The 25,720-nt window shown below is 44.0% G+C and overlaps 1 protein-coding gene across 1 annotated transcript in view; it reads right to left on the reverse strand.

The window, feature by feature from the left end:
* The window catches only part of LOC119462143 (ankycorbin), a 60,663-nt gene that overhangs the window by 12,518 nt on the left and 22,425 nt on the right, over positions 1 to 25,720 (reverse strand). Inside the window, exons 9-22 of the mRNA XM_037723486.2 lie at positions 25,015 to 25,219; positions 22,465 to 22,756; positions 21,879 to 21,894; positions 21,159 to 21,220; positions 19,983 to 20,081; positions 18,535 to 18,619; positions 15,811 to 15,912; positions 14,128 to 14,235; positions 11,399 to 12,364; positions 7,105 to 7,410; positions 5,324 to 5,412; positions 2,560 to 2,620; positions 2,385 to 2,465; positions 2,191 to 2,266 (exon numbers count right to left, since the gene is read on the reverse strand). Coding sequence (XP_037579414.1) covers positions 2,191 to 2,266; positions 2,385 to 2,465; positions 2,560 to 2,620; positions 5,324 to 5,412; positions 7,105 to 7,410; positions 11,399 to 12,364; positions 14,128 to 14,235; positions 15,811 to 15,912; positions 18,535 to 18,619; positions 19,983 to 20,081; positions 21,159 to 21,220; positions 21,879 to 21,894; positions 22,465 to 22,756; positions 25,015 to 25,219 — 2,548 coding nt within the window. The remainder of the gene's footprint in view (positions 1 to 2,190; positions 2,267 to 2,384; positions 2,466 to 2,559; positions 2,621 to 5,323; positions 5,413 to 7,104; positions 7,411 to 11,398; positions 12,365 to 14,127; positions 14,236 to 15,810; positions 15,913 to 18,534; positions 18,620 to 19,982; positions 20,082 to 21,158; positions 21,221 to 21,878; positions 21,895 to 22,464; positions 22,757 to 25,014; positions 25,220 to 25,720) is intronic.

Genomic DNA, 25,720 nt, shown 5'->3' on the forward strand with positions numbered 1-25,720 from the left:
CTAGGCGCGCTTCATTTGTGCTAGCGGATGTGCTCAAAACAATTAGCCTAAACCGAAACATGTCAAATGGCAATGACAAGAGGAACGTGCATTGTCTTGATGTCACCACACCATGTTATCATCCTCGCTGCTTATCACAAACAATATTACCATGGTCTTGGCCTCACCAATCAGTCCAACATCTAAACGAAGCGGCAGACTAGTTGGCAGGTCTTGATGATTATATATGATGATGATCATCATCATATTTATTTGCATCCCCTTTGAAACAGGGCACCGAAAAACAGTCACAATCAGGATTTATTACATCTATCGCAGTCTAGCATTTTGCCTATCCCTCCTTCATGCTTTTTTTCTTCATTAAAACATCTACATCTATCTCAATATTGTACAGTCACCTATGCCTGCAATGGCTCTGGTTCTATCAATCTCTTCCCAGCTTTTTTTTCCCACCAATACTCTAAACGCCTCTTGCTTATCTCAACTGCCTGACCAGCTAATATTTGCATCTGCTTTGAATCCCGCCACTTCTGGAAGGTGGACGTTCCTACGGGTCTTGCTGGGTTAATATCGTGGCATTCCATTACCATGTGCTGAGTTTCTTCTGGACTTTTGTTGCAACAGACACGTGCCTGATCCTGTTGCAAATATTTGCTCCAGTGAACACATGTTATACATGTGTGCACAAAGTGCCGCCTGAAGACAGTTACTAGCACTAAGCACAATCTGTGCTAAAGCATTGCTCTTGCAAATACTTCATGTGCCAGTGCTTTTGATACCTTAATTACCATAGAGTTCTTTGTGGAATTATGTTCACATGTGATTTCTGAAAAAAGCGCGAGGAACGCGCTAGGAATGCCGACGCGTCCCATCCCCCGCAAGTAAGTGCCATTCACAGCTTCGCTGTTCGACCATCTTCACGGAGTGAAGGGGCGGTGATTTACAGCGAAGCTGTTTATGCAGACACTGCGCCGTCATTGCACTAAAAAGGGGCCACGTGATCTAGCGGGAGAGGAGAGGAAAAGAAGAGCTCAACAGGGGGAAAGGAGTTGGGAGTGACCCCTTTTCCCCTGTGAGAATGCTGTGAGAGGGTGCAGATAAAAAGGAGAACGGGGAGGGGGGAGTTGACGTTAAGTCGTGCCGTCCAATACTCGCGTTGGAGGGCAGAGGGTGAGGCGTGGCAAACAATGGTGGTGTAGGAAAAGAAAGTCGCCGGCCCTTCCACTCCGTGAAGATAACCAGCAAAGCTGAAACGTTGAAACGTACAGCCAATGTGTTTATCACTGGGTTAATCCCGAGGGTTCATTAAAGTATTTCTCAGTTAAGAGGTTGCACACACATTCGGCTGTGATGGAGAGAACGACGTCACTGACAATATGCCCGCAGTCCGCCGTTGTCGCTTGCGTTCGATGTCTCGAGTTTGCTCGGTGGTGTGGTTTGCACCATTTGCCTGCCTTTGCCGCTTGCTATTTTTCGAAATTAAATTGCTTCAAAATGAAATCTGTCAGTTACCTAAGACCATGAATGATTCATACCCCCTTAAGACTTATACCCCCATAAACACGGCCTCCCCATAACGACGACAGAAGAGAAGTGAAATTCTACGCTGGAATGATTAGTGGCAACGCAACCAGCTCTGAAAGCAGACGACAATGACGAACGTGGGAGCAGTGGCCTGAGCGCGTGCCGAGCACGAGCACGAGGCAACGAGCCAGCTGCGGAAGAAGAAGACGACACTCGAGCCAATGCTGATGATGATAATTTTCTGTGCACAGGCGATTTTGCCTAGCTATATACAATTTTGCCTTGACATATAAAGCTTTGCTTTAAAAATGCTATTGCCAGAATTGTTCTAGGAACCTGCAAAGTAATTTTCACTGCCTGGTTCCTGAAACATAAAAATCTCAACTTCATGAAAGCAACAGTTTAAGGAAGTTTTCTGTTATGAGTATGGCTTCATTATATCAAGGTTCGGCTGTGTTCCAATTAACCAAGTATGCTATAAGAATGACCCTTCTGTCTGTTTTGATGACCACCTGATGTAACGGTCATTTGACTCGACTACAATCAAGACTTCTACGCATCTGCTTTCAATCACGATAAACTTTGATCACCAGCATAAATGACCAGCATCCAATGAAATCGCATAAAATGGGGTTCTTAGAAGATTGGTGTCGTTCAGCCTCCTACCAGTTTTCAGGTCACTAATTTCCAAATCCATTCGGTAGTGGCGGTCAGATTCAATCTTCAAAGACACAAGGTCAATCTGAAACATGAAGGCAAACCACTAAGCACAACGTAAATGAACATGGCACCAGTGACACTCACAGATGTAGTCAGTTGAAACACACAGAGACGCTGCCAAATTTATTGAGCACACATACCTTTCTTTGAAGCTCTGACACATGACGGTCAATCTGGTGATGACTCGTGAAGCCATCTCGATCAAACGCATGGTTCAGACTCTGCAGAACAAGGAGCAATTTGGCAACTGAATCCAGGAAAGCTCAGTGAAAGGAAGCGAATATAAATTAAAAATTGGTAATTTGCTTTGCTTACCTTAAGCTTTTCCTTGATGCCTTTTAGCTCTGACTTATACTTAAGCAGAGCCCTCTTGCTCCTGCATAAGAATTAAAGGACAGTGAGTTCATGGACACTAAAACCTAAATTTTAAAGGGGCCCTGAACCACTTTTTATTGAAGTGGAGAAAGCCATTTGAAGTGAAAATCCGCCATTTCAGAAATACTTTGCCGCGAAAAGTACTTCAATGCGTTCAACAGAAGCGGAGTTACGCAGTTGTCCTCAGTGAGTCGCAGTGTTCGTAGCCAGTGGACTTGGCACCCTGCGGCACCCACGGTGTAGCCGAACGCAGCGACCAATAGCAGCCACGTATTGGAATAGAAATAAAGCACACACAAAGAGTGAAGATCATGGATTCTTTTGAAATGGGAGCATTTGAGAGGAAAGTGATTTCGCGCTCCGCTTGCGAGCTCCACGCACCACGTACGACAGCAAAACTTGGCGGAGATGTTCACAGCAGCGTATGCTACTCGTGGACTATGTTATTTCACCAAGCCTGAGGGGTGGTTCAGGGCCCCTTTTCTTTCCATTTAAACAATAAGTTTGACATTTTCTTGGTATAACATTGCAACAGTTCTGCGGGCAGAGCGACACCGATGACAATCATCAGTGCGTTAAAGACGACGCGGGGTTTTAAGCTAGACCATCAGCCATCTTGGTTGCTTCGTAAAGCTTTACATATAATCTGTAAATACAATTTTAATTATGTCTCTACCTGTGACAATACTAAACCAGTTTCGCTTCTTGTACTCCAGCAGTAGTTACCGTATAAACCGGAATATAAGTCGAGATTTTTTCATTAAAAAATCAAGCTAAAGTCACCCCTCGTCTTATATAGCGGTGTTTAGCCGAATGTGAGTCGTCGTCTGGCAACATGTGGTGTGTGTGTTTGTCAAAGCCTCGTAAGGCCGTATCCAAAGCCAATACCGGTCATTCCTCCATGATTTTTTTTATCGTTGCCGTGTTCTTTGTGTGCTTTTGCGTCCGACCTGTCCCAACATTTCTGTTTGGATCAACGCTTCGTGCGATTTGTTTGATTTTTTAATTTTTTGCCTGTTGAAGAATGAGTGGCGGCACGCGCAGGCAGTTTTCAGCAGCATTTAAGATAACAGTTATTGACTTTGCTGAAACGAACGGCAACATGGCCGCTCAGCGCCAATTTGGCGTTTCAGAAAAATGCGTGCGTTACTGGAGGGCACAGAAAGGCGAATTGCTGAAGTGCAAACCGTGCAAGACGTCCTTTCGTGGGCGTAGTGCGGTTTATCCGCAACTCGAGGACACCCTCGCGGACTTTGTGCGGGAACAGCGTGCGCGCTCGCTACCGGTCACCGCGCATACAATTCGCTGCAAAGCCGTGGAGCTCGCGCGAGAAGCTGGACTTTCAAGTGAGGAGTTCCGTGCCCCGGCCTCATGGGTGCGTCGCTTTATGAGGCGGAAAGGATTTTCACTCCGCCGCCGCACATCCATCTGTCAGAAGCTGCCGGTGGAGTTCGAGGACAAGATGGTTAGCTTCCAGCGCTTCGTGATCCGGCTTCGAGAGGAGAACAACTACATGATGGGGCAAATTGGTAATGCCGATGAAACCCCCGTGTGGTTTAACATGCCTTCGTCAACCACGATCACGGAGCGCGGCGCCAAGGACGTGAAGCTTTTGTCGACGGGCAATGAGCATTCGCGCTTCACCGTCATGTTGGCATGCACTGCAGACGGTAGGAAGCTGCCACCCTTCGTCATATTTAAAAGGAAAACGATGCCGAAGGAAGCATTCCCGCCAGGTGTTGTCGTTCGCGTGAACGAAAAGGGATATATGGACGAGGTCATGATGCTTGAATGGATCCGGGTCGTCTGGAACCGCCGGCCTGTAGTAGTCATGGGTGTATATTAGTGGTTTGTTCGTTTCAGTTTTATGACTTGCTTGCTGGAGAGCCTTTTTAAAATGACACAGGTGCTAATCATTTGATTTTCATTTATAGGAACCTGTTTATGTATTAAAATAAATGAACGCTTACAAATTAAGGAAGTTACAAATGTGTACGAGAAAAACGTAGGGCCCTTGAATTTTTTTTTGTTCCACAATAAAACGGCTTCAAACAACACACACACCACAACCTCACCTTTTGTGATAGCATTCTAATAATAGTGTGTGTTTTGTTTGAGGGACAACATGTATATTTTTCTGATGATAAGCTTTCACTGGTGCCATGAGCAGTTGTCGCCTGCATGTTTTCTATGCCCTTATGTTCGTTCAATAAATCAGTTGATCGTCAGCGCTTGTGTCATTCAGTCTGTTCTTTTGTCCATGTCTTAATTGTCACGCTGCTTTCTCTACCACAAAAAAAAATATATAGATCTGCTTCCAACAGTAAACACAATAACTTTATCTTGTTAACACAACAAACTGATCTAAAAGTTGTTCAGTGGACACTGAGCATGACAACTGTCTCCATTCCCACGTATTCAGATAGAAGTTCTGCGGGTAAAAAAAAAATAACTTGAACTGGCGGCCAAAAACGTTGTTCCAAGGTCTAGTTGTCATTTAAAGTTCATGGAGTGTGGGATAGGAAAAAGAGCTAAATATTTCACAGCCTGGTGTTTGGAGTCCTAGTCCATACTTGGTAAGTACGCACAGGATAGTGTTGCACAATTTTATTGGCTACGGTTGCCAAGTGAAATGAAATTCAATGTTTTCATAGATCCCGCGATTGGTAAAGTTTTGACGCCAACTTTAGCATCACAAACTTACCTGTATCGTTCCTTTGCCAGCTTTGCATCTCCTAATAAGCATTCCTTGGTGAGGCTCGTGGGGTTGGCAGATTGCTCCTGCACCTGGGCCTGTCAATGGATACACAAATCACATGGTACCATCGACATTTGTTGACCCCGCAAGCACCCTAAGGAAATGTTTTTGGTTGGTTCTTACATACAACATAGATGGAAAAACAAATGGGGAAGATGTTTCAGAAGTCTTGTGTGACAATACAGTACTACACTGCAGGCAAACTGCACCAAAATGAGAAGATTCAAATGAGAATAGCAAAGCTAGAAGAATGTGCTTAAGATAAACGGCATCACATCCGCCGTGGTGGCTCAGTGGCTGTGGTGTTGTGCTGCTAAGCACGAGTTTGCAGGATCAAATCCCGGCCGTGGCAGCAGCATTACGATGAGGGCTTAATGCAAAAACGCACGTGTCCTGTGCATTGACGGCATGTTAAAAATCCCCAAGTAGTCAAAATTAATTTGGAGTCCCCCATTACGGCATGCCTCCTAATCAAGTCGTGGTTTTGGCACCTAAAACCCTAGAATTTAATTAAGTTGAAGATAAAGGGCATCCAATTGCACTTGATTACGATTTTGATGTGCAATAAGCCATTTATCGTACAGGAACATGAACTGCACCCTTAGATGAAATTCATGAGCAAGATTCCTCGATTTTTTGCGTCTGTGCTTCACTTGTAACATCCATTTTTCATCTGTCCATGATCTAAACAAATTGAGGGGCCAAGGTTGTGGCAAGACCCATGACACAGTTCAGAAGCAAGGTTTCCAACTTTCCAACAAGAATGCTGGCATTCCAGTGTCTGATTTCATTTTGTCACCACTTATTTCATCACATCATTCCACATAGTTTTACTTCACTTAGACATATTTAAGACATGTTTTCTTTCTTCTTTAGCTATGCTTACCCTGTTAAGTAGTCAACCTATAGGTTTGTTTTACGGATATCTTCGCCCACATTATCATCGATACACCACCACCAGCCCCTAAGAAAAAGTCAGCTTATGTGAAAGCCAGTCTTGTCACGCTGTCAAATGTTTCATATCACCAGGGACATACGAATAGTGATTTTTGAAGCCAGATCGAGCATGAATAGAACAATAATTACATTGGATTGAACATGAATAATGATGACACTGAGTTGAATATGAATAGAAAATTATAACAATGAACCTAATAGAAGCTGAATTACAAAGGCACTGACTTCTATCAGACAGATTCCGAATAGCATCGAAGTACGATTTAGAACATTTCAAAAGTTTTATAATTTCACTAGCTGGCTTTACATTACTGGTTCACTGACTTGCAATTTCACAATGATGTTTTGTTTCAAGTCCATTCATCAGCCATCCCAATGTCAGTGCAAATTATTTTAAAGTTAGCCAAAAAGAAACTGCTATTTGCAATTTTGAATGGCAGTTTTTCAATTCAAGGCTGAAGCTAACTAATGATGCTAATTACAGTCTAAGTTTCTTGCATTAACTTAACCCTTCATATGCTCTATCTATTGCAGCATGTACTGTGTGCCCCTTCTCAATCTATTGCATGGCGCCAAGGGTATGCACATGCTTACCATGCTGCAGGCCCAGGTTCGATTCCTCATAGGGGCTAAATTTTCAGTTAGCATATTAAGGCCAAATAGAGACCAAAGTGGGGTCAGGTAGACAAAGAAATGCTCCCACATTTAAAGTCTTTTAGTTATGGCACACCCAGAAAATCAAGAATTCAGAGACACGCTTTTCTACTCACGGTGTAAGAAGGTCTGGTGGCTTCATTCCGGAGACTCTCACGCCTGCACACCTCGTTCTTGAGGTCGGTCAGTGTTGTGGCCAGGTTGTTAAGCACGGCTGTGATGTCAGCGTCTGGCAGGTTCTCGCCGAGGTCTGCCGAGATGCGCCGCAAGCAACCGGCCCGATCTTTCTTTCGCAGGGAAGCCGTCTGCTCCAACATACCGTCAAGCCGGTGCAGCACCTCCTGCCACTGGGTCGAGCTTGGCACATTGCTGGGTTCACCCATGCGGTTGAGCAGGTCTTCGTGTTGCTGTTGCATGGTTACCTGGGTGCAGGAAAAGAAAACGTTGCTGCGATTGTTGCTTAATCGATTTACAAATTCTTAAAGCGAAGCTTTTTCTTCGCCCCCCGCTTTGCAAGTGCTGGAAGCTGTCTTGTCTTGTCGAGTATACAACTTGGGCCATTGGATGTATGCCTGAACACACAACTTTCGCAACTGAGTATGTGCCACTGTCATAGAAGGGGTACAGAAACCCTGAATGTATTTAGATATTTGTCATAACTCTCTGCACACACACACACACACACACAGAGAGAGAGAGAGAGAGTGTCCCAACAATCATGCAACAAGCTTTAAAATTATGCAAATGCCACGTAGCTGGACAGAACCAAGATAATGTTGTTTCCATCGCTTGGAGATACTCAGATTATTTTTTTTTGCATTCTGCCTAATTACTTAATTAGTCTTCATTAATTAACTTCTCAAATAATATAATTAGGTGAAAAGTCTCAACGAGCAAATTGTAGTGCAACATGAAGAACTCCCGATTTAGCTCTCAGTTGCTCAACACATGCTATATAAAAGTGTTTTTCCGAGTGTGAAAGAAGCCTGCGAATACACACAAAGTGCCTCGAATGGCCAGTCGCAAAGCAATTTTGCGTGTATTCGCAGGCTTCTTTAACGCTCGAAAAAACACTTTTATGTAGCATGTATTGAGCAACAGAAAGCTGTATCGGGAGCTTCTCATGCTGCTCTACAATTTTCTCATTGACACTTTTCACCTAATTGTAACATTTGAGAAGTTACTTAATTAAGAATAATTAAGTAATAAGTGGTATGCAAGAAAATAATCTGAGTATCTCCATGCGACAGCAAACACCATTACCTTGCTTTTGTACAACTATGTGGCATCTGCATAATTTTAAATCTTGCTGCATGATAGTTGGGACACCTTGTATATATGAAAGTGAAGAAAGAAAACTGGAGGGCCCGATTTTTATTAGTCACATCATAAGAAGCCAACAAACAATGACACCAAGGACAGCATAAGGTAAATTATCTGCAGTTCTTAATTGAATTAAATAAATGATAAATAAATGAAAATGAAAGTGGATGAATAAACAACTGGTTGCAGGTAGGATACGAACACACATCTTCGCATTACGCATGCGATGCTCTGACCAATAGAGCTACCGCAGAACTGTTTTCCCATCATCTTTCTGGGGTATTTATGTTTATCTACTAGAACTAACTCTTGGAGTGTTAGCCAGCACAACCATTCCCGGCCGATGTGGTGGCGGATGTGGAACATCCATTCTGCCGCAGGCATCACGTCTACGTGAACTTCTTGGGTGAAGCCAACTGGTCAATAAACCCACACATGCTACCTGAAGGCATCAAAGCTGCCAGATTCAAGACCTCATTCATTACAGAGCAAGGGTTTCGAATCCGGCAGCCATGGCCAGCGACCGTTGAGAGGGTTTGCAAAGAAAGCTTCACTTTAAAATATTGTTTTGCACATTCTTCACCAGGGTAATGGATGAAGACTTCCTTAATGACTTCTTATGTTATAATTATCTCATTGTATGTGTGTGACCAGGTGAAGAAAGGATTAGACAGCTAGAAAACAATTCAAATGTCCATGTACTAAAGTCTCCTTAGCGTAAAATACACATGTTAATGGGTATTTTTGTACAGTCAATGATCGATTTTCCGGATGCCCGATTTTTCCGACAAGCTTGATAATTTGGATGCCTTCGCAGCACTGCCCCGTATTTCCACAGTGCCAATGTATGAAGACGTCTGAAATTTCGAACACCGAAACCCTTTGCCGTCCGACTTTTCGGTAGTTTTGAAAAAAACTTCTGCATGGTAGCAGAAGCCACCACTACGGCCATTTTGATTATGTCGCAGCCTCGAACCAGTGCTCGCGCAAGCCGATCCATTGGTAGCCGTAGTAATATCGTGCTATCGTTAGGCCTAGCTGCTTCGACATTCACAGTCAAGCATCCTTCTGTTTGGTGCCGTTTCAATTAAAGGATTCGTTACTGTCGGCAATGGCGTGGACTGCCTTTGCCAGCCTCACTTATGGTGTCGACGCATGGAAACCACAACAAGCATAATGCCAGTTCCCAAAAGTCAGCTTTGCCGCACTATAGAGGTGTTACACAATCAAGCATGCGCAATGTATTGTGGTGAAGCATACCGAGAGTGCAAAGGGGCCACTGTCATGCGACATGAGATGTGTTCCTTAATTATACATGCACACACCCACTGTCTCCTGTCAGAGTACAAGCACTGAAACGTCCAATAAGTGTGCTGGTAGGCCCTTCAAGCTATTTCGGAGGTGTCAGTGGCTATTTGAGCCTTTGAGGAGTTAAAGGCATGAATTCGTTTGTTCGAACTGCTTGATTTTAGCGACATTCTTGTGGTCCCTAGGGAGTCTGAAAAATTGGACATTGAATGTACCCATGCATTTTGTATTATACAGTAAAAGCTCGATGATACGATCACGGCTAATACGAATTTCCGGATGATACGAATTTTTCTGTGGTCCCGGCCGAGCCCCATTACTTTGCAACGTGCTAGAGAACGGTTGTTACGAATCGATTTTCAGCCTGCGTCGGTTGATACGAATAAACGCCGCCCCACCGACGGCCGCGAAAGAGAACAGCGCGCAGTCACGCGCTTTCTCTCCTTCTCATTTGGTGCGGAGGCGCGGCGCCGGACAGCGCGGACTCCGCGAGTGGGCGCGAAGAGTTTGAAGCGGTGGCGCTTCAAGAAATAAATGCTTTTTACGTACACGTGCCTGAGTGAGTTCACCTCTGACTCTTTTTTAGCTACAGTCGAATTTCGTTAATTCGAACACGCTTACTTCGAACATACCGCGTACCGACAATGCTCTTAGCAGCACGCCAAATAACGCGGCGGTGCCTCCGACCGGCATTGCTCCGACACCGCCATAGAGCAAAAGCTCAGGAGAGACCCCTCAATGCCGCGTGCGAAGGAACGGGGAAAAAAAAAAAAAAAAAGAACCCGCGGCGGAAATTTTCCCCTCTCTCAAATTGCAAGGTCGCCGTTTCTGCATCGTGCCGGAACAAGCGTGTACGTGCCGACTAGAGTGTTCTAGACAACCGTATTCTAGCACACACTAGTGCCGACGTCTCAGCCACGCGGATAAAATGGCAGTGAACCCTTCTCCTCTATTTTCTAGTCACATGTTGACTTTGCACGCTGCGGCAGCAGCGCAGAGGGAAGCAGCGGCGGAGGCACAGTCGGGCCAACGAAACTGCCACGCCCGCAAACGCTCGCTTCCCGATAACGGCAGAAAACGAAACTTCAGGGGGCGGCTAAAATAAGCTGGCGCCAGCACGGCGGCGGGCGCGCACGGAGATGTGCGCACGGAGTCGAAGGTGAGAGAGCTACGAGGGAGTTGAGAGGGAGGGCGAGGGGAGCCACCGAAGCGGCGGAGTTGACGCGTCCGCTTCCCTGCCGCCCTCCTCCCTCACCTTCGACGGTCTCCGCGCGCACCCGTGTGCCGGCGCCGCCCGCTCGCTCCCTGAAGCTTCGTTTTCTGTCGTTATCGGGAAGCGACCGTTAGCCGGCGTGGGCAGTTTCGTGGCCCGCGCTTGCTATGCGCTTGCGCGCCGCGATATTTCACGACTCGCACCGTTCGTGCATCGTGCTATGGTGCACGAATACTTCAAAAATACGTCCTTTTAATTCGAACAATTTTGCGGGCCCCTTCGAGTTCGAATTATCGAGATTTGACAGTAGTTTTAATTGTGTTTCGATGATACGAATTTCGGCTAATACGAATATTTTTCGTGACCCCGTGAGATTCGTATCATCGAGCTTTTACTGTACTTGCGGTCACCATAAGTGACCTTGTTATTAATTTGTGTGAACCATGTGGAACCATTACACCAACCTTGGCGGCTGGTTTTGACAACAATTGCCCTTCATTATTTCGAGCCAGGAAACAGCCCACAACATCTATCACAACATAGCATGTTTGAAAAGGCCCACTTACCTGCATAGATTTCAGCTCTGTCGAAACTGGCTGCACAATTTTCGAGACCTGTTCAATGCCTTTTTCGTGACACGATTCCAGCCTTGCAAACATGCCGCTCGTGTCCATTTGGATAAGTTCGTCCTTCAGGCTCTGCAGCTCCCGAAGCGCCGTGCTCTGGTTCAGCCTGATCTCGGCAAACCCATCTGACAAAGCCGAGCCGTTAAAGGCTTCTTCATCATCCCGGCAGCACTGTACCACCGAATGACCGGTGCTGGAAGCGACGAGAGCATTCTGCTGGGACGACCCTACTTTGTTCAGCAAATTCAGCATTTCCTGCTTTGTGGCAGCGTGGTACTCCGCGAACGCCTCAACGACTCTTTGGGTTGCATTTGCCACTTCCGACTGGGACGCCTTTTTGATCTCATCGGCGTAGAAGTCGAGCCGATCCAACACACGCCCGACGCCTTCTCTGATGTCGGACAGGTCCGGGGCGGCAGCGGCGGATGGCACTGTGACGATGTGACCATTTGATGGCAGATACAACGAGTTCAGTGCTTCTTGAGGCGCAGAGCCGGAGCTCACTTTGCTCGCCAACACAGCTTGTATCTCCTCTAGCGTATCCGTCAACACCCTCTGGTTGGTTTCGAGGCGCTCGAGCGTGTCATTGATGCTGCCAAAATTCTGCGTCCACGTAGTCGTCATAAGCTGGTTGTTGTCCCCTTCGAACAACCTGTTTGCATTCCTGTCTGAACCCAAGTCGTATCCCTTCGTGTGAAGGCTATTGTCGATGCCGTGGAGAAGGTGGGAGGTCTGCTCTGCGCTCTCAGAGAGTTTCTGCAAGTCCTTCAAGGCCGACGTGGACAGGCTGAGCAACCTGGAGATTCCTTCCTCGGCACGCTCAATGCTGTGCGCGGAGTCGGCCTTCAGATTTAGCGATGCAAGGACTTCGTGCAGAGCCCCAAGCTTTTCTTGTATTGCAGCAAACTGAGAAAGGAAAATGCAAGGCATCAACAGTGCAGCACATTGTATCTCTAAACAAAAATTTGGTGTTCTTTCTTCGCATTGTACACTGTCTGCACATTTATAACAAACTCATGTTTTGCACAAACACAGGGGTTCCAACAATGAAATCCCACTTTATCATTCTCATTTATCAATTTGCATTGAGACACAATGCAATGCGACCAATATGTGAGCCAGAATATAGAATCAAACTTCCGCCCGCTCACAGAAACAGCTGAATCTAGTGGTGTCTGTCTATCATGGCTGATGAATGACGACGAAGCTTTGAACAGCATATAGTAATAGGCATGCAAGGTATGTATGTGCAAGTTTCATAGCTTGCTTACAGATTTTAGCACTGCTCTTTGGTTCTACTTTGACTGGCGGGAAAAGCACAACAAGCACTTCGACGCAAGTAAGACACACTGTGGCCAAGCAATATGTGGTTTTAAGATTAGCTTTGCAGTCAGTAGACTACTGTATTTACTCGCGTAATGAATGCACTCGCGTAATGAACGCACCCCCCACTTTTCTAATCAAGAAGTGTGTTTTTTCTTTTCCTCGACTAATGATCGCACCCTGAACTTGCCGTCGTGAAGTAGAAGTGACACAGTACAATTTGGCGTCTGATATGGCGTCCGGCAGGTACGGTTGTGTCGGACGCCATATCGTACTGTGTGTCTCCTACTTTTATTGTGATAGCAATTATATGGACACTCCAGGTGCATTTTTGCCGTTGGCGCCTACAATAGCGGCTAAATCTCCCGCGTTCAAGGGAGCAAAGTGGGGAGGAAACGCGCCGTATTCCATCAAGCACATGGCTCCAAGAGGGAGGGGAGGGAGGGGGGGGGGCGGCACAGCAACTGCGCATTGCACGGCTGCGCGTGCCCTTCTCTTGAATGCGATTTGCGTTGGGGCCTGAGTCTAGGTGCGACGATGGCTTATACCTTTGTGTGTGCTCCATTCTCGCCGCTTAATTTGCATTGAAGCGATACACAGCACGAAGGTCACTTTGCTCGCTGTTGCTGACGCTCTTCCTCAGGCCAGCGTTTTGACAGTGAGTGTCCGCGGACACCATGCTTGTTAATTTAGTTAGTTAGCGAATGTTTGCAAGATTATACGGTCGATAAAACTACTATCCTTACTTTATATAGCTGTGTATGCATTTGCTATCATAATCGATGGTTCGCCTTTTACGGGCGAAACCGACTTGTTTAGTGGCCGCGGAAACAAAATCGCTGAAAATTTTACCCCGCGTGATGAACGCACCCCCCAAATTTGTGCAGATTTTTCAGGAAAAAAAAGTGCTTTCATTATTCGAGTAAATACGGTATATCAGCATCGATCAATATGCGATCAGTAAACTTGGGAAGCCCTGCCTCGCACATCATAGGAAAATCATCAGTCTGGGAGAATGAACAAGGCACACATGTGCCTGGTCATCTGCAGAATGATATTAATGCATGCTATGAATAGAAAATGTTACATGCTTGCTGTTAATATAAAGCCACAGTTAGACAATGTTAGCAAACAAACAATCGCACTTGCAAAGTGGCTAGCACAAGATAAAAATAAGAAAGCATTTTCTGGGTGAGAGTTGTGACAAACTATGACGATATGCTGCAGATCAGCAGGATGGTGCCTATAGAGAATGTGGCTTTCAGGAACAATACATTGTAGTCAGCTATGGAGAATACTAAAAAGTTGCATCATTTTGTAAATTGACCAATTCTTGAAGCACACACCTCAGTAGTTGTTTGTGTAGTCAATAAATGAACATCCTTTTCATTGATCTTTAGCAGAAGCTTCTCTCGTTCTTCAGACCACTGTTTCTCCTTTTCGCTGACAATTTCCTGCAAACAAGATGTGGATGAAACAGTCTGCCATATCGCTTCCATGTCATTATATAGTCGAGCCTGGTTACGACAAACTGCTTTAATGTAAAAAATGTTCGCTGTACGAGTAACTTCATTCTTAAAACTGTTTTAGGATCAAATGAAGATGACTCCATCTCAATATGTCATTACTGAACAAAGAGTCAAATAAAGAGCTTTGAAGAATTTCTTAATGCCGACATCTTGTCACTCTTAGAGACTTTCTTGTAAATGCATCAGCCACAGCCACATATGTATTCCATAAAAATTCTGCACACATGCTGCAAACATATAGCAGATGCAACACAGAGAACATCACATGCAAGCAAGGGCAATAACATCTGTTAGTCGATATTGCATAGTTGGACTTGATTAAATTTGATTTTTTCAAACCATTCTGCCTTCCACACTTAGATCTCACACATGAAAAGCACCTTACAGTGTGCCTTGCCTATTGAAATCTATGACGACAGTGCATAAGAAAGCTTGAAGTCATCTAAGACAAGACTACGTAAAATGACGCGCTCCTCGAATTTTTGAAAATGAATGTATGCTCAAGCCGTTCATTTACCAAGTCTCAAATCTTTTTAGAGGCAACAGAGATTCAACTTGCTTGAGCAAAAGTGCAAATGGTTTATGTCAGACAGAGCTCTTCTTGCTCATGTAGCAATTTCTATGAGTGGTGATCCAAGCAAAATAAACTTCCACATAATCCCTGTATTTCGCGAAAATATAACATGAGTACGATATAACGCGAAGGGAAAGTAAGTTCTGACAGCTTGGAAAATAAGAAAGGAACAAATATAACGACTGCAATGTGAAGAAACTACTTGTAATGCAGTTATATCCATGCGCTTAGGATGGGACCTACAAGTATAGCATAATGGGTGATTACTGATCAGTTATCATGATGCACACCGACGATAAATTACCTTTGTGTATGCAGGGGACCACGTGTACATAAATCACTCCAATTTACCATCAATCACGCTATGTTAAAGAATTGTAGCAAGAGCACAAAGCACTGCATTGCAGTGCTATATGGATGCACATGAAGGTGTTTGCATAATGGGTTTGTGTGGATACCCACATCTGTAGTGCACTAAAGCCACTTGTACCTACGGTCACAAGATGTGTTTGCTTATGGAAGTCAGACTCCTCAGAGCCAGAGAGATGTGCTTTCAGCAGTCACAGACTAGCCTGCTCTGCTATGAAAAGGTTAGCTCTCCCTCAGTGCTTGGTTGCCTAGTGGCCAAGGCTGCCACTGCATTTTGAAGAGCAAAATTGGTAAAAAAAAAAGACAATAATAAGGGATAACGTTTTCATTATATTCGTGGCATGGTACACAATATAACAGAAGGTGTTTTCTCAGAGTAGTAATTCTGTAAAATTGACTTGCATTGTATTCATGCAAGTATGGCATAAAATGCCAGCTACACAAGGTGAACACACACACACACACACACACACACACACACACACACACACACACACACACACACACATACAAAAAACAAAATAGTGATAACAATATGCTCCAGCCTTGATGCTCACCTTAAACAATGCCTCTTGCCTCTCGCTTGCATCTTTGTAAATGTCTGCTGACTCCTTGTATGAGCTCAGCTGTTTCTGCAGGAACTCGATCTCACGGTGAAGCTGACAATCCATAGAAAAAAAAAAGAAAATATATATATACATATTACACACTGATGAAATGGCTACAAAATTAATCTCTACGCAACAAGCATGAAACAAAATTGGTGCTGCTGAAGACGTGCATTTACAAAGTCTTCATGTAATAATTATAAGCTGCTACATATATGTATGCGCATCCTTTTCATTTTAACAGAACTGTTCAATGTACCAAGGTAAACATACTTAGCACTTCTTTTCAGCAAATCTATCTACAAAACAAGGGATGAATTAAGCAAATGTGATTGGGAAACATTTGTAGGGCCCTTCTATAGAGTAAATTCTCTGGCAGACATTGAAAGAACCACTCAGCTGTGCTTGTTATTGGGAGACAGGATGCAAAATGGTAACCACACGGAGCTGCACTGCATGTGTGTTTTTCTTATCGCAAGTTTTTTTTTTTTTTGAGAGAGATCTATACAATGTATGGCAGGAACCTACTCGGAATACTTGCGCTGCTGGAAAAATTATACTAGCACATATTTTTTACAGAACAGATTGTGCCGCATTACACATTACGCGTTGGTCACTGCTGCTGTCAAGCCTACACATACTAGGTTGCCTACTGCAGACAGTGGCACAGAAATATTCCTCTGCACAACAACTTTAACGGTTGGGACAATATTTTGCTGCCCTCAGTGATTTAATGCTCACAGGAAATATGATTGCCGCTGTTGTCCCACATCTCTAATGGCTACAAGAACGCACACTGCTGCACAGCATTGTTGTGCTGCTTCTTCAACACACAAAAAACAAAAACAAAATGCCCAGTTTAAGTGTACTTATTAGGGATGTGCGAAACATTCGACTAACGGATAGAATAGTACACAATTCGATTTGATGCTTGAATCAAATAGTCACTATTCGTAAATGCCAATATTTTTCTAACTACCTTTAGAATATTTCACATCATAAACTGCACCCAAATAAACATAAAATTAGAGCAAAAGTGAGGTAAGGTTTCACCCCCACGGGCATAGTATATACATCAAATGTGACAACTTGCATATAGTGCAGCAGGCTACGTAACTTAGGTAGCGATACTTTACAGACTGTACAGCGACCATTCGCACTCTGTGAAGAGCCCCGTGCATGCGACGAAAGTACTTCTTTGCTTCTGATGCCCCATTTGTGCTTTTAATAAACAATGCTTCATAACGTACTATGTAATGGCAGAAACTTGCTAACCTTGAGAATACTGGGATGTAATCATCATTTTATATTAATTGTGATAACAGCTGTTCATTATTCGAAACTATTCGATTTCCAATTCAATTCGGTCTCAAAAATTACTATTCGCACAGCCCTAGTACTTATGCTACAAGCTACAATCAGACCTCAATATAACAAACATGGATTTATTGAACTGAACTAATGAAGTAAATATATAATTTGGTTGGCCATGCTTTACTTTAACGAGTATTCTACTGCTATAATGAAACTGAAAATGCAATATTCGAGACAATATCAGTTACAGCAATGTAAATTTTGGTTTGCTCACACTCAAAGTATTATTCTGGTAGCAAAAATATCAAATAACTGAACAACAGCAACTTGAAACAGCCCATTCTGTATGCACATGCACATTCTGGCCAACAGCTTTGGCTAGGCTGGCCCACAGCCAACAAAAATTAAAAATTAAATTATGGGGTTTTACGTACCAAAACCACGATCTGATTATGAGGCACGCCGTAGTGGGGGACTCCGGAAATTTGGACCACCTGGGGTTCTTTAACGTGCACCTAATCTAAGCACACGGGTGTTTTCGCATTTCGCCCCCATCGAAATGCGGCCGCCGTGGCCGGGATTCGATCCCGCGACCTCGTGCTCAGCAGCCCAACACCATAGCCACTGAGCAACCACGGCGGATCACAGCCAACAGGAGGATTGCATGTGATAATATCAATCGCACAGCTGCACACTAATGACAGTGCAAAGTGCATTTGTATTTTAGCATTGCTCATGTGCCATGTATTAGCACGGCAAGACGCTGATGGGCCATCAAAATCAACAGGAGACCCTTTGCAGTTGTGCTTTTTTTGCACAGACTCGATTGCAAGGTTCTTTTCGGCCTGCGTGTTTATAACGAGCATCAGACATAACAAAGCTAGTTCCATGCAAGATCAAACTTCATTATACTGTGGTTCAACTGTACCACCATTTCTCAAAAATGCATTGCTATTTCTTTCAACTTCCCCACTGCTTGCAACTCATATAAAATCACACTTTTTGGATAACTGCTGCATGAAATTTAATAAAAGGGGATAAACGTCATTCAATAGCTGCTTTACATCCTCAAGTAATATATAAGTGCAATTCATGTCCTTGAATCTACTTTTTCTTGTCAGTGGAACTTCAGAGGTTATCAAAGGGAAGTATGTTCATATCATACTACTACATACTACCATAATATGTCCTCCAAGATAATGTAACCTGGCACATGTCAACATCCTGTTGGCATCTTTTGCATCTGTGCAAAGTTTTCTTTGGGTTTCATTTGAACACCTTTTGTAGAAAAACTATGAACTTGTAAGAGTAAGGAAAAGAAAGTGAAAGGTGTGGCAGCAAGTTTTGTTGGACTCTTACATCTTTGATGAGCCCTTTTGCACTTTTCAGTTCTTGTTCCAAATCGGCTAGCTTGCTGTCAATGGTATCCTTGGCCTCAAAATCTCTGTTGGAAGGAAGCAAGTTTTAGAACCATCAGGTTGAGTGAGTAATGTTATTGGAGTGCGAGACATCAGGACCAAGCAGAGAACCAAAAACACGAGACTTTCTTCCTGCTTGTTTTAAATGTTTTTCCAGGGGAATAAACAACAACAATAAGACAGAACTGTGCTGGGATAACATAACGATTCTATTACAATGCAATTCCGTTTCATGCTTCATCAGTGGTCTAAGCGGCACTGTGCCCATGTTATCACCTGGACCGGCCGGTTGTAACAGTGGATAATAAGAAAGGAATAGAACTGAGCAAAAGTAATTTTTATGTTACAATGGCCCTTAACTTCGTAATGCATAATGTATTTAGTGCTTTGTCAGATTGCCAACAAATGACTTTCAACAAGATTTAAATTCCACAGCAGTAAAAGTTACGAAGCTGCTAATGTCTTCCAAGAAACCACATCTTTTTGCCATAGCCTTTGTCGCAATGACTTAGTGGCTTTATGTTCAGAATGTGGCAAAGCAAGTCTGACACAAGCAACATTACAGGATATCAAAGATTTTTATAGCTAATACTAAAACAAGACAGGAAAAAAGCTGTACTCTGCAATTAATAACAAATTGGCACTAATGTGACAGCACTGTGATGCATATGAATTGAATCATATAAACAAACATGCATGTTTGCTTTTGGGGTAGTTTGGTTGCTTCCTGCACAAAAAGCCATGCAGTGAAACCCAAAAGCCTTTAAAGGTAATCTGCAAAGTGAGTGTCACAGATGTCCATGTCTGAATGCACATGTTAAATGCACAATAATAGGCCTGCCCGACAGTGTTAAAAGCCAGACGTGCCTTGTAAGGTTTGAGACTAACATGTTAACCATGTGCAGATGTTAGAGGTGCAGAGCAGCAATGTCTGAATATTTGTGTTTCAAACTCAAACCAAATATAACTATAGTTGCATAATTATAAACTTTAGAACAGCAAATGACATTTAAACAGATAGCTCTGCGAACATGCCTTCAACATGTCTATCTGGCTATGTTGCAAAGCTCTGAGGCTGCTGTGCAGCATAAACTTCGAGACAAATCAAATTGTTTTCCCCCTGTGTAAACATAAAACGTTTGGCGTGTACCATCAACTTTACCAATGAAGCTGCTATCCTGATTTATTTTATTTGATCGATATATGACATTCTGTATTTAATTCAACATTAAATTTTTGTTTGTACACAGCATGTAGTAAAGAGTTATGGGCTAGTGCATTCTCTGCTTTATGTTACATACACGCTTCAAAGGTAATCAAACCCGGGACCTAACAAGTGCGTGGGAATGCGCTGAATGGGTGCTCAAACTTTCTCAACAATTACCCCACCTCAGAATGGCTTGCTCTCTCTTAGCGAGCTGCAGTTGCAGCTCTCTTGCAAACAAATCTGCCTTCTTTCGATGCTGAATCTCTTCATCCAGCTCAGCCCTGTCGGCCACCAAGAAGACAAATGAAGAACCCTCTGAGCACTTCATATCTCGCACAAGAACTCAACATGCTCAGCCTGGCATAGTATAACTGTTACATATTCAGCCACATATTTACTGCAGGCTAACATACATGATTTCATGGGCAACAGCTGCAGAGCTGCTCATTTTACAGTGTCCAACTGTAACAAGTGCTTCACCACTGCAAGCTCTAGAAAATGACTTCACATGCACGGTGAAAGCAGAAACAATTGAGTGTGCAGGTACACATTTAAACAGTGGCCAAAACACATCATCCTCTACTGTGATCAAACCCGTATCGGTAACATTTTTTAAACAATGTCGCCAGGTCATGGCCCAAAACACTCCACTTTAAGTTAAACGTCACCACGTAACAATGACGATGATGACAATGACTTGCTTAGAATTCTTTTTATTGTATTGTTTTATTTGCAGCTAGACGCCTTCCTTCTTATTCTTTAAATTATAGCTTTAAGTTACCCATGCACTGGTGAGGCAACAGTCGGAGCACAAAAAGGAAAAGTAACTCCCCATTTGCTAAAATGGTAGTGGATCTCAAGACTGGGTTGCATAGAAAAGTAGCTTTTATGTACCCAGATGACTAATAAGCTCTTTGGTATGTCTTTAGCAGTATAACGAGCAGAGGTGCATATATCTAATGAGGGTGAGGCATTCAACTTGGCCGAAGTCCGTTGAGGAATCTTGCTAAAGTATTTCACAGGCTATTTATATCCCCCCCAAAAGTTGCTAAGACTGCAAAAAGCAAAGTGCTGTTAAGGTGACTGAAATTCCCTAAATTTAGCAACTTTCTTACTAATTTACCAACACTAGATAAAACAGAACTATCACAATGAGTAAGACTACCCATGCAATCTTGTAGCGCAGCTGCTATGACATGCACATATGTTACAAGCACACCACATGCATTTCAACCATGCGTGGTTAGTAGAGCTTTGCCAAGATGAATGGAATTGCAAGGTTCATTGACCACTAAGACCTCAGGTTGCAGCGCAATGTAGCACGAAGAGGCCTGCATGTTGCGCGCACAACCGCTTACCGCGTTGAGCTGACCTCCCTCTGAAGTGTGGTGACCAGGTCTCCTAGGTCAGACTGTTGGAGCTGCCGTCAGTTCAACAACATGCCTGTCAAAAATAAAAACAGTGCCTCATGTAAATGCGGATCCTAAACGATCTTACACAAACTGCAAGAGAGTGAGTATCAGGCCATTGCCAAGCTCACTGATGGAGAGAAGAGAGATAGAAAAGAGACAGTGTATACATAGGGATGCATACCTGCCAAACTGCCAATATTAAAATTTGTAAATAGTCCCATGAAAATGGCAAATTGAGGGAGAGGAGGGAAAGCACACATTATTTGGGGGGCCCTGAGCGCACACCTTTTGTGGGATACATTTGTATTTTATTAGCAATGATTTACCTATAGACGCAGACACCAGCGACAGCAAATTTGGAATGGCAGAGACTGACAAGCAACAAATTCACAGTTACTTCTTTAGATCACAGTGACTTTTTACAGCAGCTTCACTGTTGGCAATTTGGTTTGCATAAGGTTGTCCGAAGCAAGTACCCCTCTGACATATGGCTTCTTGTGCTGCCACATGAGGGCAGCACAGGAACCATCACAATATCTTTTTTCTACGCATTTTTTGATGCGAAAGCATCAAATGACCCATTGAGCGAAAAAGCCGGCAGCGTCTGTAGCAGCAAAATTTCCCAGTGGCTGCGACGGCATGCTCATGACAACACATGACTCGCACTAGCTGGCTCGGGTATCTACGGAGAAGAGCAAGGGAAAAGGAACGCCTGCTGCCATGGTATTGTGTGAGGAGAGAGGGCATCGCCGCGATACCACATCACCCTCCCTCTCGGAAGGCTGTGTTATCCGCAAGTTCCTTGTCCGTACAAGCTCTCGCCTGCATTCTGGTCAAATCAAAACGTGCCAAGCATCTCAACGTGCTCGCTTACTCGTGAGAAGTTCATAACTCGAAGGACCGCTCAGAGACGTTCAACTGGACATTAACGCTTTTGCATTCACAACTCATAAAACTGTAAGTGCTTAGGTGTCCTCGGATTTTTTTTGCAATCTTGCACCACCCTATCTTTCAACGCCACTAAAACATTTTCGTGAACACAATTTATTTTCAGGGAACTCGACACACCATTCGTAGAACCTTGGGCCAAGCCCAAATTTATAAAATGTAAGAAAAATTCTGGGGAATTGACAAGTACGGGGATGTGCATGCCCCGTCATCATGTATGCGCACATCCAGCATGACAGAGCTTCAACAACATGCTTAGCAGCTGAATGCTATAGCCAATGAGCTACCACAGAAGCCTGCACACCTTGTCGTCACTTCCTGTCTGTCTGCAACAGAGCTTTTTGTCGACCGACTTGAGGCGTTCGATCTTTTGCGAACAATTTGTGAGCCTCCATTGGTGCTGCATGGGTCATCGGGAGGCCTCGGTGACACACTGTCTGGCCGACCGTTGCTGTCCCTTAGGAGGCTGGGTCGCCTGGAACCACCAATGACCAGCGGACTTGCCCTTGATGGCGGTGCCGACGATGATGAGGAACTCCAAGAACTGCGGAGTCGATTTTTGCTCAACCGGGGAGGCCTCTGCGGCGTACCAACATCTGCAAAACCAAGAGCCCATCATAAACGATGTCACCATCACCATTAGCCTACCGTATTTACTCGAATAATGAACACACTTTTTTTCCCAAAATATATGTGCAAAGTTGGGGGGGTGCGTTCATTATGCGGGGAAAAATTTTTAGCATTTTTTTTACACGGCCACCTCTAAAGAAGTCGCAGTTTCGCCCGGAAGGCAAACCATCGATTACGATAGCAAATGCTTAGAAAGCTACACGAAGTAAGGATAATAGTTTTATCGGCTGTATAAACTGGCAAACATTCGCTAACTATGTAAATTAACAAGCGTGGTGTCAGCGCGCACAGGCAAACATGAACATATCACACTCGATGACTGCGGACACTCACTGTCAAAACACAAGTGTGAGGAAGCACAGCAGCAACAGCGAGCGAAGTAACCTTTGTGCTGTGTATTGCTTCAATGCAAACTGAGCGACGAGAACGGAGCACGCACAAAGGTATAAGCCACCGTTGCACCTAGACTCGGCCCCCCACGCAGATCGCTTTCAAGATAAGGTGGCCGCGCAATGCGCAGTTGTAGGTGCTGCCCCCCTCCTCCCTCCCTCCCCTGGTGCCATGTGCGCAATGGAGTACGGCGCGTTTCCTCCCTCGAACGCGGGAGACTGAGGTGGAGATCATCGACGCCAACGGCAGAAATGCGCTTGGAGTGTCTATATAATTGCTATTGCGATAAAAGTACGAGAGACATGGTACAATTTGGCGTCTGATACGGCGTTCGAAACAATTGTACCTGCTGAAGGCCATATCAAACGCCGCATCGTACCGTGTCTATCCTACTTTATGGCAGCAATTTCAGGGTGCGTTCATTAAGCAAGGAAATAAAAAAAAAAAAACACACACTTTTTGATAAGAAAAGTGGGGGGTGCATTCACGATGCGAGTGCATTCATTATGCGAGTAAATATGGCATTTAGGCAGGTCAAAGGACCCTTACAGCAACCTCCAGTTAACCCATCATACACTTAATTTTTTAACCTGATTGCGTTTTAACCTGATTGATTACCATTCATAGTGTTTTACATATACACTGGCTGAAAAATATAAATGCAGTAGTACAATACACAAAATAAGAAGACGAAGGAGCTGTGCAACCCCTAAACAAGTGTTGATTAATAATGTCCATTAAGATTTGTAAGTTTCTATAGACACTTGTTCTACTACAGACATCAAAATTGTGGCATATAAAAATTGGTCTTTTTTCAGGGAGGTTGAAGTCAAAACAGTGGCATGTAAAACTGCTCTAGTGGCACCTAAGTGAGCTGTGACTGCGGAAGAGATAGTGCGTAAAGATTGTCATGCTGATACCAAAAGTCGTTGCATTGCTGTGAAAAGCGAAGCGGAGCATCAATGAGACTTACGAGTAAGACGAGTAAGAATGCATGCTCTCCCTGCTTTGAGAACATCAACATTTTGAAACAATCCAACAATTGCTTTCCTGCGTTCATGAAGGGCACACTGGGACTTGCCCTCATAAGTTCACAATACCAACAGCAGGCACAGGCGGTGTCATTTATTACGTGTTTGCAAGGGAACTAATTGTTTGAGCAGTATCAAATTTAAAGAGCCACGGCTATGTCTACTACTTCAGTCTTCCTGGGCTGCTACTCACACTTCTCAATGCGCGACCCAGCACGGCACCATCGACCACCATATCTCAACATAAACGTGCCAGACTAATAGCATAGGCACGTCAACATGTTAAAAAAGGACATTTCAATATGCAATACTTCAGTGTTGGCACTTAAACGCATGCCGACTACTCAACCCTTGTTTCCTCCCATATCTTATGCAACTCACGCATTCCTTGGTATCTACGCAATAAAAATTTAATAAACATAATTCACATGTGCTGTATGGACAAATGCTTCGCATGAACATATGCTACTCCCTTATTGTGTGGAATCTGCAAACGTTTTTTGTTTTTTGCTTATCACAACCATGTGAAGCAACGTTGCGTGACTAGCCCACAGCCCAGTTGAACCACAAATGAAGCCATAAATAGTAGAAAAGTTCACGTGAAACCCAACACCTGGAGGGCAGCAAAATGACTATAGCACCAGATTTCCCTCTCGTAACTTCAGCAGAAAACTCTGGTTGCTGCCCTGCAGTACGAATTTCACATAGCTTTGTTCAGACAGATACAGTTTCACTGTTCTGGTGAAGCCTGCTACTGCAAAACCACAGAAAATGCACAGCACAAAAAGTGCCGCACTCCTTACCATCCGTGCGTGGTTGATGTTGCTCTACTGATGGCTTGCGCTGAGGGCTAGTAGATGACTTGCGTGGTGCTGCTGTTGGAGGGGAGTTACTTGGAAAGCTTGCCTTTGCAGCCTCGTCCGCGTTTACGGGAACACTTGGATTTCTTTCCCAAATTTCCTCAGTTCCATGAAGTGTGTCCATACGTCCTAATGTGCCTTCCATCACCTGATGAGGAAAACAGTGGAAAAAAAAAAATTTCAGTCGCGATTCAGCGAAATTCAGAGAAATTCGTTGGGCAAATCCATGATTTAAACCATGTTCACCACATTGCAAAGTGTTGTTCAGGAGCTCACAAGTCCTGCCTCTTCGAGAAGCGAAGTGCGAATGACGGTGGTCCAGAGCAGACACCCATTAGTTGCACTATATATATATATATATATATATATATATATATATATATATATAAATGGAACCTCGTTGTACGTTCATCATTAAATACGTTTTCCCGGCACCATCGTTCGCAATCGAGAACACAAGAAATGATCCAATACCGTTACGCTCATTGTTTACCGGTTCATAGGTTCTCGGAAAACACGATTTTTTCGGCACCAACGTTCAGTAGGTCGCCAAACTGCGATCGTATAATACGTTTTCCGGCCGCTAGATACTATGTAAACACGAAAATGCATGAGGCGCACGCGATCTAGAACAGTAGAACCGCCGTGG

This window comes from Dermacentor silvarum, chromosome 8 (assembly GCF_013339745.2).
Source record: "Dermacentor silvarum isolate Dsil-2018 chromosome 8, BIME_Dsil_1.4, whole genome shotgun sequence".
In the NCBI taxonomy this organism is placed as follows: Eukaryota; Metazoa; Arthropoda; class Arachnida; order Ixodida; family Ixodidae; genus Dermacentor; species Dermacentor silvarum.